The following is a 19,569-nucleotide window of genomic DNA, read 5'->3' on the forward strand; positions in this document are numbered from 1 at the left end:
CCTAAGACGGCTATCACCACCCCATTTGGTCTTTTTGAATTTCATCGTATGCCATTTGGATTGCGGAACGCCGCTCAAACGTTTCAAAGATTTATCGACAGCGTCCTTCGCGGCCTTCATTTTACCTTTGCGTACATCGACGACATCTTGGTTGCCAGCTCGTCTCTGGAAGAGCATCTCGCGCACTTGCGTCTCGTTTTCACCCGTCTGGCAGACCACGGTATTGTCATGAACATACAGAAATGCGAGTTCGGGCAATCGTCGCTGGAATTCCTCGGCCACATGGTCTCGAGTGACGGCATCGCGCCTCTTCCCGCCAAGGTCGAAGCGATCGTGAAATACCCGGAGCCCCAATCTTTCCGCCAGCTCAGACGTTTCCTCGGGCTCATCAATTTTTATAGACGTTTTATTCCGCACTGCGCCCACACACTACGCCCGCTGGAAGAACTCCTCCGCGGCGCCCACCACGGTGCGCGTACTCTGACGTGGACCGAACCAGCCCGCCAGGCTTTCCAGGGTATCAAGGCCAGTCTTTCTCACGCGACACTCCTTCACCACCCTCAGCACGAAGCCCCAACAGTCCTAATGGTCGACGCCTCAGGAGTTGCAGTCGGCGCTGTTCTCCAGCAGAAAATCGATGACGTCTGGTGCCCCATAGCGTTTTTCTCGAAGGCCCTCAAACCGGCAGAGGTCAAGTACAGCACCTTCGGACGAGAGCTCCTGGCAGCGTACCTCGCCGTACGCCATTTTCGTTTCTTTCTCGAAGGCAGGAAGTTCACTCTCTTAACCGACCACAAGCCCCTGACTTTTGCCTTTCGATCTGCAAGCACCCGCTACTCCCCGCGGGAAACGCGCCATCTAGCTTTCCTTTCGGAGTTCTGCACCAACATCGTGCATGTGAAGGGCTCAGACAATAGTCCCGCTGACGCACTCAGCCGCATCGACGCCATACACGGCACGACTTGTTCCTCCGAGGACATTGCTCGAGAGCAGCAAGCGGACGCCGAGCTCCAAAGCCTCCGGCAGTCTTCCTCCTCTCTATGCCTTGAAGATTTCGAAATTCCCGGTTCCTCCCTCCGTATCACGTGCGACACATCTACAGGCCAACAACGACCATTCGTGCCCTTGTCACTCAGAAGAACTGTCTTCGAGTCGCTGCACCGCCTCTCGCACCCAGGAATTCGCGCCTCACAGAAGCTCGTTGCTGAGCGTTTCGTATGGCCCAAAATGCACGTGGACATACGAGCCTGGGTTGCTTCCTGTCCTGCTTGCCAGACCACCAAAGTCTTTCGCCACACCACAGCTCCTGTAGGACGTTTCGCCCCTCCCGACGCACGTTTCGACGTGGTGCACTTGGACATTGTCGGGCCACTGCCACCTTGTCAAGGGTTTCGCTACCTACTGACGGCGGTTGACCGCTTCACGAGATGGCCTGAAGCCACACCAATGCCTGACGCCTCAGCGCGAACGGTCGCTTCCACCTTCCTTTCATCGTGGATCTCTCGGTTTGGTGTCCCATCTAAAATAGTCACCGACAGAGGCCGCCAGTTCGAAGCGCACCTTTTCGCCGCCTTCGCGACGCTCTTGGGAACATCTCGCAGCCGCACAACCGCCTATCACCCTGCTTGCAACGGCCTTGTAGAACGGTTACACAGGCAGCTCAAGGCAGCCATCATGGCTCACGCAGACCCTACCAACTGGGTTGACATCGTTCCCATCGTACTCCTCGGAGTCCGTTCTGCCGTCAAGCAAGACCTCTCGTGCAGCAGTGCTGAGCTTGTATTTGGCACCACGCTTCGACTCCCGAGCGAATTCTTCCATCCGTCAGCTCAGCCCTCCACAGCCCCACCAGAATACATTGATCGCCTCCGCCATACCTTCGCTCAGATTCGTCCGACGGATACCCGCGTACCCTCCAACCGCCCGCATCACGTTCCCCACGAATTGGCCACGGCGTCTCACGTGTACCTTCGAACGGATGCCACCCGGAAGTCCCTTCATCCTCCATATTCTGGTCCGCACATCGTCTTGTCCCGTTCACCCAAGCATTTCACCATCTCGGTAAACGGCCGAAAGGACACAGTCAGCATTGACCGCCTGAAGCCCGCCCACGTCGACAACGACCGCCTCGCCGCTGCTGTCTTTCCCTTGACGACGCCTTCTCCGCCGAAGTCCAAACACGTCCGTTGGTCGGATCTCTCTTCGCCGTCTCTGGAGGGGGGGCTATGTAGCATATCGTCAGCAGCGACAATGAGGAAGATAGCGCTGAGCGCGCGACCTTGAGCAACTTAAGCGATCGTGTCCAATAAACCAGTTGTTGTTGTCACTCGGGCCGTTCACTTCATCCCTCTCGGGCTCCTACAAACTCAAGGAGATGCTACTAGCTGTCTCGCATGTTCCGAGTAAAAATTTGTTTAAATGTGATTTGGGCTGTGCTTTTTGCCAACTCTCTTCTTGACTCCTTTAAACATAGAATTTCCATTCTATTCTGTGGTATATATTTGTTTATTTATTTCAGAATACTGTTGGTCCCTTTTAGGACTTTAACAGGAATGGGACACAAAAAACAAATTACAGGTATAAATACACAGGGAGAATGAAAAGAGTACAGAGTAACTCATTGAATCGATGACAACTGAATAAAATTGTCACTGAAGACTATCAAACGGAAATGCATTCCAGTTCTGGATACAGTAAAATATGCAAACATAAAACCGTCAGTAACTTGAAACTGAGGTGTTTCAACGAGTGGGAAACTCACTTTTTCTTAAGCATCAGTTGTTCCCTGGACACAAAATTCAAGGGGTACAGTCCAGCTTGTGCATAACAGTAAAATGGGGATAGCAAAATATCATGTGCAAGCTCTCCAAAATATTTGCTTGTGATTGTGCAAGGTTGTAATTGATACCTGTGGCACCTGTGGTATTGATGAATTTGGGAAACCTTGCTTCATGCTCTCTCTTATATGGTGCTCTGCAGCCTAATTCAAGACTTGTGACTTCTATTAGGAAGCAATGATATCACAGATGAAGATGACGAGGGCCTCAGCAGTGAAGCATTGCCACAGTCTTCAGGGTGAGGCTTGCTATTTCATAATGGGAGATCATTGGAATGTGTGTTGCATGCCGAGAGTTTGTCAAAAACTCTCAAATGCAGGCAGTTGTCACTTGCAACGTAGAGCTGCACTGTAGCTCTAACATAATTTGTTTGCCATTTCTGTGCTACTTGTTACTAAAGTAAAACAGGCTGTGTTCATTTATTGTGTGGAGTTTTCTTTTCTTTCTGCAATGAGTACTCTTGACAGAATACAAGTGTTGATGAAAGCTTGTCTTTGACCTGCGGGGATGAAACGTTGAACGATGCATTTGTCAATTACTGCACATTCTTGTAATGATGTCCGCAGCTACACTGGAGACTCTTTCAGTGGCCATGCTCTATGGAACTTGTGTGTTACATCACGCAAACACCTTGTGCATTAATCAGCGCTCCGTAAAAAATTGACAATGGAGCGCTCTCTGAATGAGCAGTGCCACTTGACCTCCAAGTGACTCACTATGTCTGAAGTAGAACTACAGCACATAGAATAAGTTGCAGTAGGAAGAGATGAAAATGCATGTGGGGAGTGCTCTAATTATGATTATATAATTAAATAATTATTCACAAAATTACTCAAAAAGAAATGATTGCTAGTAACATGTTACAAGTCCAGTTGGAGTTCCTTGATGGTACAGTGTGCTTCGCAGTCAGACTCCAAGCTGAAGATTGTATACTATGAAAGGATGGTTAGGTAGGAAGCGAGCTGATGACAAGTATCCTTGAAAGCAAAACCTAGCTTCCGGAGGCCTTGAAGAAGCTGGTCACTTTCCCTTTGTGAACCCCGTTTTTGTCTATGTGTGTTTTAAGTATGATGTTGGGGAAAATAAGCTCCTTAGCTGAGTTTGAAGTGTTGTGTGTGTATGTCCACCCTTGTTCCTAGTCTCAGGATTTTGCTTTCATAGTTGTACAGAATGTTTGCCAATCAGAAAATTGCAAAACTCTGCCAAGTTCTTATTGTTTCCTGCGTATCACACAGCCATTTGGTGCCCATCGCTCACAACAACTTGGGAAAACATGGTCAGTGACTGAGATTGCTGAAAAACTTGAGTGCCATGAAGGGGTGATGTAGCGGTAGATGAGGCAATGAAACATAGAAGGACGAAAGCAACACTTAACCTCACAATGCCAAGTACTAGTGCACTCAGACATATTGCAAAGTACACAACTGGGCATTGTGTTGCTCCAGGGGACTGTAAAGTGAAGTACAACCACCATGTTTTTATGTGCTACCATAGGGGACTCTGCTTTGTAATGAGACAGAAGCCCTCTCAGTTCTTCATACTTTTCGTGTTAATGAATTTCAAGATTGATAGCTCCATGATCAAAGTGTCCACAGATGTGATGGGTGTCAACCACTGTGATAGGCTGCTCCAGATTAGCAAACAGGTACCAAGCAATAATGAATTACTATGCAAGCACTTATGCATTTGAAACATATTACCAATTATATATATATATCTACTGGTAAGCCTGTTTTGGAAGGCAACTCTTCAGCAGTTTGTCAAAACAGTTGTAACCTGCAAGAACGTCAGAGCCATCTGTTGGTTTCTCTCTTTTCACATTGTCTGCTCGTTGCCATTGCCCATTGTCCCGGTATGATTGGAGTGACCAGCAGGGAAGGTCTCTTCTGTTGCTGCTGCATGCAAAGCCTCCCATCCTGCCAATTCCCATGGCATTATAGTGTTCCAGAGTGCACCAAACATGCATCTTTGATAACCAGTGGTTTTTCAGTTACACCACACTGCAGAGCATACATTGCAGATTGCTAGAATAGTTGTGTACATTCTCAGGAGATGCCTCACTCACCATTGCACACAAGCCTCCTCACCATTGCTGAATCAGAGAGCCCGCCAGTTTTGCTTCATGCGGCAATCTTTGAAATTTGATTGCTAAAGAGATGATCAATGTACAACACATCTATTACATATCTGATGCATTGATGTTACAACCTTTCTGAATGACATGTAGTTTCTAAAGGTTTACCATTCACTTGAGACTCCCTTGGGCTGCGTGTGTTTGATTACCTCATCTACTGCTACATTACATGAGGCAGATGTCATGAGTATGTTTGTCTGTGTGAATCTGGGAGTGACTAGCGACAGTGTAAGGTAGAATGTGTTTAGGGTGAGTGTATTGGGTGAGAGGGTAGCTAGCATTGTGCAACTGGTAGCAATCCAGAAATGAGAGGCTGTGCCTTTTATTCAAATCTTCAATCAAATGAAGAGGGAGGAACCTATGTTGCTTCTCCCCACAGGCAGTATTCAATATAAATAACCCTGTCAGTTATCCATGCTTAGGTGGATTAAACTTTATTTCGATGCTTTTGAAGCTGTCACAGTGTGGCCCCCTTTCTCGGTTTTTGGTAAAAAGATTGCAGCAGAAATTGCTGTGCAGATTGTCATTGAAATGAGGTAGCATTTATGAGCTCATCACGGGCATCTTCCGACGATGGACAGTAGAGGCCTGTGGAAACCGAAGTAGGAGACGTACATGGTGACCACTACCTTGTCTATGCCCCTGACCAATGCCACCTAGATAAAGAAGGCCTGCTTATTGTCTCCTCTCCCTCCTTGGCTATGTGGACATATAAAGTCAAAATTCATCTGCTACTGCATTCACCACCATTCTGGGAATTCAAAAACTCTCAAATGATTGTAGCTAACTTGGAACCTGCAGACAAAAAGTGCAACGCGTGTTCCAGAAATTCAGTTTTGAGAAAGATATGGGACTGTTTTGCACTTAACTTTAAAGATTTCCCATTTAGTACGTGGAGATGTTAAATCACTACTCGCAGACGACGGCGGTTCATCTCCATCGCTACGGCCACTGAAAGCATGTTCATAATTGGCTACCGCCGTTGAAGACACGATCCTGATTGGCTTACTCTTAGTTGTTACGTGACATCGACGAGTAAGCAGGCTTCCTTTATCTAGGTGGTGTTACCTGACCCCCTGACAAAGACACTTCCAGTATGGGTTGTGGAAAGTTTCATTGGAAAGTGGAAATCACTGGCTAGATGCAAATCATAGTCTTCCTTTATGATGTTTGTGAAGCAGTTGTTCATGGGCTTCTTTATGTCCATAGTGAAGTTTATTTCTTTCTTTGTCAAAGCGAGTAACTGGGGATGGGACAGGGGGGAAAACTAATGGTTAGCCTAATGTTTTGGGAGGCCGATCACCCAAACAGCACAGCCGGCTTCCACATTCAAACTGGGGTCACGTCCCAGTCTCAGCACGGAATGCCATCATCGGAGCCACTATGCCATAGGAGCTTACTATGGTACCTCTCGCGCTGCTTTTGTAGCTGTGCTTGAACACGTGACCTTCAAGCAGCATCCAATGAGTGCAGGGCTTACGCTGTGACATACTCTGTGTCAAGACAACTCTGAGGGTTCACTCACAAATTGTTTAAAGTAGCACAGAAGTCATTTTTAACACCCAGTTTTCCTCCTATAAAACTGTTAAGTTTACCAGTAAGATGCACCATGCGAAGTAATTTACACCACACAGTCATAATTATCGCAGAAATTGAATTTAAAATACGCCGCAAAAAGAGACCGTGCGCAACGGTGGTGAAGAGCAGTACCAGCCTGTGATCTGCCTGAAACCTCGCGCTGACGCTATAAGGAGAACGTTCGCTGATTTGCCTAGAGAAATGTTGTCTGTATCTCCGCCTGTCGTCTGCTACTCGGCTGTTCGGGGTTCTGATAAAGCCCTTCTGCTTGCTCGGTAATGCTTCGTCCGCTCCTTCTATCCCCAATTCTCTGGGAGAACTGGCAAAACAGGTTTACGGCGGCAAAGGGACAATGCGCTGACCCCAACTGACCGGCAAACCAGAACGAGTCTCCCTATGCCGTCATCGGTGACGTGCCATCATACCTCCTCATCCTCGTTATAGCTGGAGTGGCGAGTTAAAGGGGCCGTAAACAGGCGACCAAACATTTCTGAAATAATGATACCCCATGAAAGAACGCAGCTCATAATACCCAAGTACACATTTCGTTCGGCTTGTGCCAGCTCATTGACCCGTATAACTGCTTTCGAAGATGAGTAACCAGCGAGCCTCTCTCCACAACGCATACATCACATGGCTACGTAGCGTTTTGCCGCCCAATCGGGGGGCCGAGCTGCGCACGTGACGTTTCAAATTACCAGCCAATAAACATACTTCGTTATCAGCTGTGAGTCGGAGCGCTCAGTTTGTTTGTGTGAAACGACGTTTTGCGCTCCGTGGTTCCGAAATTTAACGTCATGACATCATCAACATCTCCGGCTGGCGCAAACGTAAACAGCTGGGCTGCTATCACATGACGCGATTCGAACCCGGGTTCCTCTCAGTCACGACGTGACATGGCCAGCATGCTATCCACTGTACCACGCGAGCTGGTGACACGATGCCGCGTGGCTCAAATCAAAGTACGGCAGCCCAGTTGTCCGAACCATTCGAAGATGACGAAGATGTTCCATCGCTCACCTACCGAAGATACCGGAACTGTAGTCCCGGATATTCATTCGCGCTCGTGGTGTGCTGCGTGCTACTGCCCAGAAAACGTAGTGCGCGTATGATACCTAAATTATACGCATTTCTTTCTCGGTTTGAAGCTGCAACTGTTTAGATTTTGAATAGAAGAGGATTCACGTTCATCTAGTCCAATTCCGCATTTGAAATAAAATCATACGTGGAACACTCAATCATAATTGGTGGGGAAAGCGCTACGTCAAAATGACGTAAAGTTAGAGCGCGGGGCGGAGCTAAAAGGCGAAAGAGTGCAGTGAATATTTAATCCGTATGCAAGCGCCTTTTGTTTTTGAGCGTTAGTAATTGCAAGGAGTTTTCACTGCCTAAGTTCCAATAATATAACACAAAGAAATGGGCACCTTTTGTACCTGTTTACGGCCCCTTTAAGGGTGAAGGCGCGGAGCTACGTTTATGTGAGTTTTTTTCTGGGAAACAAATTGCACACATCAAAACCTTTCGCGCTATTTGTCATAATGACACACACACTTTCATCAGATGTCTTAATCTGAAATTTTTTTGGATGGTCCTCTGTACTCCTTTAAATACTATCGCATTTCAAAATCTAACCTTTCTTCTTCATTTTTGCATGTTTTACCGGCCACAGAGGAGAATTTCTAACTACTTTAAAGAAGCAATCACTTTCATAATTACATGGAAATCTTGGTTGTATGTGTTTCAGTGGGTAGGGTGATGGGAACCAGCCATTTGATTGTAATATTGGAGTTATCATTGCAGAATGGGCTTGACTGTTGCATACTTTCTGCTTTGCTATAAGTGAGATAATTTGTTGTAGTTTTGTGAGAGATGGATAATGCAAATGACAGTGATATCAGTGGAGTGATTCTTGTGTGTGATTTGCAACAGGGAGTGGCAGCTATTCACCAAGGTACGCAACCAGGACATCCGTCTGCTGAGGATGCTGTCTGTTGACTTTATCTGTGATTTAATGGTGGAGAAAAAGAAAGTGAAGTTTGGTATGAAGTAAGTTAATTAACTTGATTTCTTAATTGATTCCTTTGCTGTAAGAAGCATCAAAACTAGTCACCATTAGTTCTAAGTGCCGACTGACCGTGTTTGACCAACTTCACGTTGCTTTGACAAGCATGGTAAATGCTCTCCAAAGGTTGACAGTGGGGGCACTTGATGGAATCATGTAGCCAGGAGCAAAATTACTTATCTGCTAGAATATTACATGGTACATAAAATTTCTACCAAATTGGTGCTTCATGATTCTCTTTCATTGCTGCGAAGCTACAATGCCATAGAATGATCTAGAAGAGTGCCCTCTACAGGAACTTACTCCTACCACTAGATTTAGTTCCAGGGACATGCATAGCGTTCAGCTTTTACAGAGGTAATAGTTAGACGGCACTTGACTGGGGCATGCTTCGCTAAGCACTTATAATCTAAAGAATTTTTAGAACACAATTTTCTTAGTTCTCTCGTTTTGGTAACTATGAATATTGTGAAGAGAACCAATATAATCAACATCATCATAGCTCTCAGGCTTGTCTTTCGTCACGGAAGAGGCCCGAAAAAGACGCGTGTGTGTTCGTTCCTCATCGTCCATCTGTTTCGGGTTTTTACCGTGATGAATTCTATTCACCAGCTCGCTTGCTTCCTAACTAATATTACACAGTAACTCCTCTTTCGTGTCACGCAAAAAATAAATAAATAAATAAAAACCCACCAAGAATGAGTTCTCGGACACATAAAAATTTTATTCATGTCACAGCTGTCATTTTCCTCCTAACATTGTACATATGCTTGTTTTGAGAACAGTCAATAAGTAGGACACTCCTCCATTGCCCATGTATTAGGGAGTTCGAAAAAGTAACGGCAAATTACATATTTTGCGGTACATAATTCAATGAGTAATACAAACGATGGTATATATTTGAATACCCTGTAGTGCCGCTAGGCATTATAGCAGGGGAATGGAACATCTACAGAGCAACAGATACAACAATGATACACAATAAAATGAACCAAACACTAAAAAAGAAAGAAAGGACGGGAAAAGATGCCATTCAGCACCTGGCGTCGGAGCCTGGCCTCAGTGCGTCTGGTTAAGGAGCCGATGCAGTCTGGTGCATTTACAACACTGGGTGGTAGGGAGTTCCAGTGTTAGATTGTGTTACAGAAAAAGGACTACTTAAAAAACATCAGTGCAGTAGCACTACAGCTTAACTTTTTAGACTGGGCTATTCTAGTTGACAGGGACACAGGTGACTTGAGGAATGTGTCTCTGTCCAGGACAGCGTCGATGCTATATGCTGTAAACATATTTTTATTCGCGATGTATTAATTTTCGTGAATTTCGCGACAGCTACAAAGTCATTAAAAAATTTTATGTGCGAACACAGCTTGACATTTATCCCGTGAAAAGGAGCAGCCCTGGAATCGCGAAATTAAATACTCATGAATAACTTTGCAAATAACTGAATGTGCGATATGTGAAAATTAATGCATTGCGAATAAAAATACGTTTGCAGTATCTCATCAAGCAATTTGAGCCTACTTTGCTTTTGCACACTTCAAAAGTTTCCCAACATAAACCTTTCTTGATCTCATTAGAGTGAGTACACTGAACTCCCGTTAGTTTGAAATCTATTAATTCAAACTTCCGTAAAAATTTGAACTCACGCTGACGTCCCGTCAAGGCCATGGCATTTCAATGGTAATTCAAATGCGGGAACGTGCCCACTAGTTTATTCGAACAATTTGCAGGGCCGCACCCATCTTCCAACTACCCATTGGCTCATAAGCACCGGCAGGGGCGCTGGTGGCATGTCAGGGACACCTTTACTTATTAAATGCTGTGTTTACCTATAAGTCCATTTCTCATAATAGCAATACTTCTGCAAGAGGAAAGGAACAAATCACTGTAACAAGCATGTAACGATGCCGCTTACTTGTAGTCGGCAAAGCAAGCGGGGGTCGCTGTTTTATGGGCATCGAGTCTTCCTGTTGACTAGATAGCCAAGAAAATGGTAGCAATTTTTTCTTGAATTGCGTTGGCGATACTCTAATTTGTGGGGTTCACGTTTGGTTTGGGTTTATGCATACGTTGGGCAAATGCGTATAAGATTGTTTTCTATGCGGAGCTGCTTTGATAGTTGTCTCTAAATAAATATCCTGGAAAGAAACAGCCTCTTATATTTCCGCCATTGCATGAACAGGAACGTGCGGCATGGCCTAGCGACCGTAACGCATCTCCGACATAGGTAGTGTCATGGAGTAAGAAGACTAGGAGATGAAACTTCACTCTCTCCTGCGACGAGAGAATGTACGAGGAGCGCGCGCTCTGCGGCCCAGCCCGCAGTGCCATCTGTTGCACGAGGCAGGGATGGGCAGTATTTAAATACATTGTATTTAAAATAGTATTTAAAATATAAATACATGTATTTAAAATACGTATTTAAATACAGGCAAGAAAAATGTATTTATATTTATATTTAAATACCGTTTTAGGCGTATTTATATTTAAAATACACTTAAATACACATATCTCATCCTCCTGTATTTGTGGGCTTCTCTCGAGTTCCACATCGTTAGCTGCCAGCGATGAAGGATAGCTTGGTTAGAGGCTACAGGTCACTCATCCCGTGTGTTCAGGGATTTCCGTCCTTCTAGAAAACACCACAATGCGCGAATGGGGGCATTGCCACCCCCGTTGCAGCGGGAGGAACTGGACAGGGCAGACAGACGGGACAAGAACTTACAACGACGACTCAAAACCGACAAATAAACACTTTATTCAACATACAGAAAGTGGATGAAGCGATAACGGGTTCATTAGCTGGTTTTGAGTCGTCGTCGGTTCTTCTCCCGTTACCGTCCTCACACCCCCCTCGCTGCTCCTGAGACTCAAGGTGACGTTTCCGTTCAATGGAAAGTCGGTCCACGCAAGATGCTAAAATCATCACACTGCATCACGGAAAAATAAAGAAATATGTGGGCATTGTGTGCAGCAGAGATGCATCCATAGGTGGCTCCATGTATACACTAATTTAAAAGAATAATGTGCCTAGACGGCTCAAAGTATTTACGGAAGTAGTTACAGTATTTAAATACTGTCTTATTGTATTTATATTTTGTATTTAATTACTTTCAACATAAAGTATTTATAAGCAGTATTTAAATACATGAAAACATGTAGTATTTTGTATTTATATTTAAATACCCGAAAGTGTATTTATGCCCATCCCTGGCACGAGGACGCAGAATTTCCGAAGCACGCAGTCACGTGATACTGTCGCATGTCCGGCGGCATGACTCAGACACGTGAAAGCACGTGAATTAAATGCTAGAAAAGAAGAAGAAACGCTTACTCAATCATCGTGCTCCTGTCGTCTGCTCAACAGAACCGAGAGGCAAGAGAATGAAATTCTTTTCCGTTAGTTCCGCTAAACAGGAAGCGCTATGTAGTTGAGAAGTGCAATCTTTATTGCCAAGACAAACATCGTTCACGTTCATCAGTTTGTCTTCGTCCGTAGAGGCTGCCGTACGACTCACGAAAAGCACTGCTTTCCCCATAGCCTTCCATGTAAAAGCACAAAATGGAAGACAGTGCCGCCGTGCCATCTGTCGCCTAAAGTCAGCAACTGCCTTTTTGCTCTCCCCCAACATGACAGTCTCTGGTCGCGCGCCGGCGCTTGCTTCTATGGGCAGTTTCACCTCCTAGTCTTCTTACTCCGTGGGTAGCGTCCACTACAAATGCATCAATCCCTTATTCTGAGCTGCTCCCTTTAGTTCGAACTCCACTTCATTTGACAACTCTTTGGTCCCCTTTCAGTTCGAATTAACGGGATTCCAGCCATCAGTGCTGTGTATTAAAAGGGAGTCTGGCCATTAATGGGACCTGGATATATATCTGAGGCTCCACCCACTTTTTGAGGTATCTGGCCAATCACAGGTCAAAATACAGTTCGCTATTATTGCAGGCCATCCACTACTTATACCTCACCTTTATTTACTGGGTGCTACCATTTTGGAGAAACTAGATTGATTTGGATTGAAACTGATATCACTGGTAACAGACCAGAACAACGGATTTTGCGCCAACTTTTATCGACGCCATTTGCATGGAGAGAGGCATTTTGGAGAAGACTCAGAATTGCAAAAATGGTTTGCTGGCATAAGTGATTGGCTAGAAGAGCCGCTTCTTCATAAGAGACTGCTGCTGGTGGGAACTTTTTAAAATCAAGTAACATAAACAGATGGAATCGAAAGTGGACAAAGATGTTTATACAGGGTGTACGCTCTAACGTGTCCAGAAATTTTATTTAAAGCGAGCGATAAAAGAGAAACAAGCTCTACTTTTCAGCTACTTGACTAAGAAACAGGTGCTACTAAACAGGTGAAGCAGTACCTTACTCAAGTAGCAGAAAAACACTACTTGCTTTTCTTTTATCGCTCGCTTTAAATATAATTTTTGGACACGTTAGAGCAAACACCTTGTATAAATAAAATTCAATTATATAATGCAAAATCTTTCACATCAGTAATGTCTTTCCTGCTTTCTCTTGGGGTCTCAGTCATCACTAGGATTATTGTCAGCGACGAAACATGACATCTTCGCGTAAATAATGATGGCGGAGCAAAAGTTGAAGCTGATTTTGCCGATAGACACAGGACGATATACACTTACAGAATGAAATCAGAGTAGTTTATGAAAATTTTGTCTGGCGAAATATCCGCTTTGCCGTTCCAAGCACCATCTTCCATTTTGCAGAAATTTGGTGTCATGGCATCCCCCATGGAAAACGGCAACCAGTGAAACGCGCCCAAGTTTGATTGACAGGTTGAGCCTCTTTTTTAGGCTCCTCCTAATGGCCAGACTCCCTTTTGATGCATGGCACTGCTTGTTATGTGGGGGTCCCCTCTATCGCTCCGCCCCACAGTTGCTCACTGCTGAAGGCGCTGCCGTTTTGCATGTGCTTCCCTTCTGATGTATCTTCCCCTCACAGGAGTTTGAAATACCCGAGGTATTCATTTTATGAAATGTCATGTTGCTGCTACTTTTTGGAAAGACCGCATATACATGTGCTTTATCAGCCTGGTTTATGACCTACTTATGTTAATCATGTAAATGGAATAATGTAAAGTGACATAGTGTGACATGATACATGTAAAATGACACTATCTGATTTCTTTTCTTTATTTTTTCGCTATGTATTCTTTAGGTATGCAACATATCCCACATCTATGGCACCCCATGTGTAGCTTTGTACGTTCTTAAGGGTATAGATGATGTACAATAAACGTAGAAGGAATAGGGTGCAGACGAGCTGGTACATGGCGATCGAATGCTAACCCAAGACAGGGAAAAGGGACAAAAAGGACATGTTCTGTTGCCAACATGTTGTCCTTTTCGTTTCTTTTCCCTCTCTCTGGTTACTAATCCGTTGTGATGTACAATGCACCCTTACCGCTCTTTAATGTACTGTTTATAAAGCACACAAGAAAAATACAAAGATCTGGTGACTGTAGTTATGTTGTGCAACTGCTTGTTTGCTTTCCTGTTTCCAAAGAAGTGCCATATTTTTTTGTGCATAATGAGCGCCAATGTGCACCCACCCAAAAATTTGCCGAATTTGAAAAATTTATATGTAATGCCTGTTAACATAACATGCATGACATCACTTGTGCAGTTGTGAAAACACTGGAACCAGCAGTGCACATAAATTCTGCATTGTTGCTAGTGCTGCCAGTAATCAAATCCTGTAGGGTCAACTATGAGTACATTTTATTGCATCTATCACAGATCCAAAATTTACTCAACGCTGTCAGAACTGTGATCTGGTGTTGTAGTGGGCCTTGCCCTGAGTTTATCATAAATTCTCTGCAACACCAACGTTCTGAAATGAGACGACACTACTTGGATGTATGATGCCTCTGTCTGATTTTCATGTGCTCGTGCTCGCCATCAATCATCCAATTTTTACACTTTTCCTGAACAAACGATTCACGGGGCCAGAGCAAATTGCTAGGCTAGATGCTGCATGACACCTTCTGGAATGACTCAATTATACAAACAGTAATGTATAATTGAACCTTTGTATACAATAAGGGAATAAGTCAAATTATCCCCTTTTTAGTATTTTTGTTGCAATGACATCTACATACCAGTATGTACCTGTCAAAGAAAATTTAGGAGCGTATTGCAATTTATTGACTCGCTATAGGAGGATAAGAAACGGGACATGCATGCGTGTCAGTGGTATGTACAGCAAGATGCGGCCCCTTTTCTACTCATGCATACAAATGGTGTAGCTTAAATTTTGCTACGATGCAGAAATCAACTTTCTTCTTGTGTTCTTCCTACCTCACGTGACCGTGTCAGCAATGCTACTGAGCGTTGTAATCGGAAAAATGTGCGCACTATGCTAATAAGTCATATTTTGCTGGCCATACAGAACATTATTTTCAAGATTGTGCTCGTTTAGCAGCACAATAATCACGGTCTAGGCTGCTACACTGCACAAAGATCCTGGCGTCACCATGAAAGTCCGACTCGGGAAAACTGTTTTTTCCTGCACGAAAACTGTGTGCGTGCAGTGTTATATAGAAAAAGGGGATATGTCATGCTCCTGGGTTTTGTTCAATTTCGGCTAATTCAATTCGGCTAACACCCAGAAACGATGCTAACAGGACATGCATGTAGAGTAGACACATGCATATATGCTACACATTTTGCATTTGCGTTATTCAAGGAAACTCATCTACAATTACTTTACCAAATATTCACTTGCAGTTTTCTTGGTTTGGGATTTTTCAACTTATCCCCTTATTGCGTACAGAGGCTCAAGAGACTCTTTCAGGTTAAACCTGACTATTCCCTTCCGAATCAGTATAGGGCCAATTCGTGTTAAACCCGATTTCTCCTTGAATTCCGACCATGTATCAGGTTTTACCATGTATCGTGCACTATTTGCTAGCAGTGTATATGAATGTGTGATGTAGGTATCATTTGAGTGCAACAATTTGTATGAGAAGCACACTTGATGTTACAACATGTAGTGTCAGTCCCTATAAATCGTGAGGTATGCATGTTTGGCCAATATATGCACTTGCACATATCCAGCAGCTAGCTGGACAGAAAGCACAACATAATAAAACATAAACACTGGAATGTATCCGTAGCACGTGATCTCACCTTGAATTGCAGACTTAAAAATTGCACCCAGATTTTCTCTTCTGAATCGAATAAAGGCATTTAACCCAAAAAAGTCAGACCCTATGTATAACGTGCTCTGCCTCTTTGCGACATTTCTTACCGTGCTTAACCTGCATGTTATACATTAGAATATGAGGACTGTGTGCAAACGGAATCAATGTTAAACACAGGGTAGATATTTGAGATTTTTCGATAAGTTTACTTTGGAGAAAAAGATATCTGAGTTAGTTTGCCAGGGTTGGCAAGATAAATCCAAAGTGTTGTGGCCATAGTTGCACAATGCAACATGTTGCCCAATACTCTGTATGGGCATAAGATCGAAGCTACAGCATTTTAATGTGCTGGTATGAGCTTGTGCTGTGATGCACATCGCATGCTGTTGACGAGGATGGTTATTTTGTTGCAACAGACAGGCAGTTAATTTAGTAAGTTCTCATCCAGCCATTTACCCCTTCTTACCTTTTTGTTACTGTTGCTTTTGAAACTACTAATGGTACAAGCATACTGCATCTAGCTCATAGGGGCTTGCTATGTTTGTCGGTTAGTGCTGTTTATTTTGTAGCCTACTAGTCTTTTCTGTGGCCATTATGCATAGTTTGGGCTGTAGCCCTGCATTCATTCAGCTCACCGTGGATTTGTTCTAGCCCACCACTTTTACCGTGCACGAGGGCTGCTACTTGAAGTGCATAGAACTTGCACGCTGCTAGCATGCTACTGCATCTTACAACCCGCACTACTTCACGGCTTGATAACACCCGTTTGTTCATGTGTACTTGCAATTTACTTTGACTTTAGCTCAATGCAATGTTTGTAATTTAGACAACTGTCCTCTTCAGTGTGACTTCATCAGAAAAGGTGGACAAGGAAAATAGATACAGCGAGTTCACCATTTTGTCCTTGCCATATCCAGGTAATATGCTGCTACTTGCTACTTTTGGAACATTCATATTTCATTCAGCTCTCTCTTTTTTTTTACCTTCATTTGTTTCCTGTCTTTGAGTTCTGTTTTTTTATTGCACAAACAAAAATGAGTCATGTCTTGTCAGAACAAATTTAAGTATGATATCTTATGTACTTGAGTGGTTTCTGATTTGGCACCTGGGCATTTGTTTCTAAGTTCCATATTTACTCTTTACACTATAGTGTAGTGTAACGTAGTGCCATGCATGGGACGCATTAATTATGTGGTGAAAATTTGGATCTTGGCATTCAAGATACACTCAACTACTGTTATATTCCAAAGCATTGGAGTCAGTATTCTCAATACCAAGTGCGTTAAAGAGGTTGTGACAGGTCATCCTAGGTTATCCCAGATAAATGTAAAAGATGGTTCTTTGACCGAGTTGAACCTGCATTGAAAGTTTCATAGAAGAGAGTAATAGAAGCAGAGAAAATGGGCACTGTGAATACCGAAACTCATGCGGCTCTGACTTCACAACCCACGCCGCCACAGCCAGTGAGGCGGCACACGAGAAGTCACGTTCTTACGGCTGCCAATGGCAACTCTGAGGTCTCTGACATCTGCGCTTGCGTGTGTGTGTGTTCGAGGGCTCGCTAAGTACGCCACGTAGAAGAATTCTTTTTTCCTCAGTATTTCGACATGCAGTACGATGTGTCCATGATGTAATGAACCACATCTATGAAAATGTTATAACCATTATCAATTCATCGAAAGATGCCCCAGTGAATATTTTTTTTAACCAGTGACTTCAAAATAGATCCATACCTTCTCTGATGCTCAAGCATGTAGAATTCATCATAGTCAGCACATGTACACTCCAATGCTCTAAGCTAACTTTTATCAGTATTCATTTGATCACCGTGCAACTGTTGAATGGAGCGCACATCAAAACTATGTGGTTTGTGCCGACAATAGCTCCATTTTCGTGGATTCCTTACTGCTTAGGTATATATTTCAGTTGATGAACATTCCACTATGCGTACTGTTCATCTTGTTGTTTGTTTGTTGTTTGCTTATTTTGTTTGTTATTCTATGTATAATTCCATGTTGGTGCTTCACCGTTCTAACTATACAATATGCTATCGTTGACAACTACTGCCTAGCATTATGTTCAAATAAAATAAGATAACTTAATAGTCTTCTTGGCATTTTGAGAGGTATGCATGTAATTTAAAATGAAGGACTTTGTGGTCACTTATGACTGGCATGTCTGATCACATTATCAAGTGCATAAAAATGGCAGATATGAAAGACTATGATCTGCATAGATTAGGCTATACCAAAATGATGTAAAAGTGTCTGAGCAGAACCTTAGCGCAATCAGTGACTCGCCACATGTGCACATGACATGGACAAGCTCCTCACACTCTCCCATAAGCTCACCACTTTTCTTGGACATTGCACCAGCTTCATATGATTATGAGAGCCACAGCACATGCTAAAGTTTTGTAGAGAAGAAATATGTCACAGACCACTATCTAAGTCCCGTTTGTGAAACTATTGCTAAACTATGCTGAAATGCTACTCCAAACTGAATCTATTCAGAAGCCCATCTAATTTATACCATTGAATTCCTGACATCCTGAAAATGTTGTTTCTCTGTTTCACGTGGAAGATAGAATATGTGACAGAAAATTTGGCAGATCCTTTGCCACTCTGCACAAACGACTGAAATGCATTCTACGGTCATCATACGGCCATAGAACTCTCCCCTTCACACTCTAGGGTGTTTATGTTTATTCACTCGGAGGCGCCCCGAGCCGTGTATTCACAGCGAGTCTGAGCGCCTCCGAGCGAGTAAACATAAACGCCCCCATAAAACCCCATGCCAAACCAAAATAGGTGCATACGTAATTATACCAAACATTACTGTTGTTCATAGCTTTAACGATTTATCTATCTTCCCAACAGTCTAATTAACATGTCTGGGCAAAGGGATCCTTTCTGGCTACGTACAACGTTCTCTAGAATGGTGCCACCAGCACCAGTTAAACAGTTTTGCGTTATTATACGGTTATTGGCACGCACCACAAAACACGTGGAGAAATCTTGTGCTGTAATGGCACTGCACTAACACTGGAACCTATAGTAAGACGACTTAACGTGAAGCAATGAAACCTATTTTAGTTTGGTGACAACCATGATATAGGGGGAAAAACTTTATTTACTTGTGTATCGAGTACCGAATGCAGAACCTGTACTGGTGGCTTTAAAAGGCAACAAAAATTAAAGAAAGAAAAGTGGAATAGTAGATTAGATTAGATGAGAGAAAACGAAAGGGAGGTTGTGAATTCAACAAGTGTCAAATAGGGGGTTCTAAATGCGTAGTAAAGTGTCACATGACTGCAAGGACTGGAAGTTCATTCCCACAGGCTCGTTCACCTCTTTGTATCGGTGCATGTATGGATACGTGACACAAATAAATTTGGAGAAAAAAAAAAAAATCTTGTAGCATGTGGAACTTGGTGCAGAACCAGGTATTAAGGACTTGTAACGACTACAAGCGGTGAGGCACACCGGGACCGGGAAGCAGTCTCATAGCCCCCTTTGAATAGTCCTCCCACTCCCATTAACTCGATTGTTCAGAGGAATGAAGCTCATGTTCAATATGCACTGACACACACACTGGTTACGAGTGCAGCACGCACCACATTCACTGGGTGTCTTGCAATGTGGTCGGTTTCCATGTCCATTTTCCCTCTCCAGTCGCCACCGCACATACAGGGGCAGGCCCAGGGTACACTGGTGGCACTGTCCTCTCTCTCAATAGGCTGTTACTGTTACCCATTGAGGGAACTCGCTGATACCTTGC

At 43.8% G+C, this 19,569-nt stretch overlaps 1 protein-coding gene across 2 annotated transcripts in view; it reads left to right on the plus strand.

Annotated features, from left to right (window-relative positions):
* LOC135396546 (myotubularin-related protein 14-like) overlaps positions 1-19,569 on the plus strand; it is a 226,801-nt gene that overhangs the window by 58,593 nt on the left and 148,639 nt on the right. For both annotated transcript variants that reach the window (XM_064627585.1, XM_064627586.1), the window contains exons 6-8: positions 3,009-3,075; positions 8,479-8,595; positions 16,633-16,706. In XM_064627585.1, coding sequence (XP_064483655.1) covers positions 3,009-3,075; positions 8,479-8,595; positions 16,633-16,706 — 258 coding nt within the window. The remainder of the gene's footprint in view (positions 1-3,008; positions 3,076-8,478; positions 8,596-16,632; positions 16,707-19,569) is intronic.

This window comes from Ornithodoros turicata, chromosome 6 (genome assembly GCF_037126465.1).
Source record: "Ornithodoros turicata isolate Travis chromosome 6, ASM3712646v1, whole genome shotgun sequence".
NCBI classification, from domain to species: Eukaryota; Metazoa; Arthropoda; class Arachnida; order Ixodida; family Argasidae; genus Ornithodoros; species Ornithodoros turicata.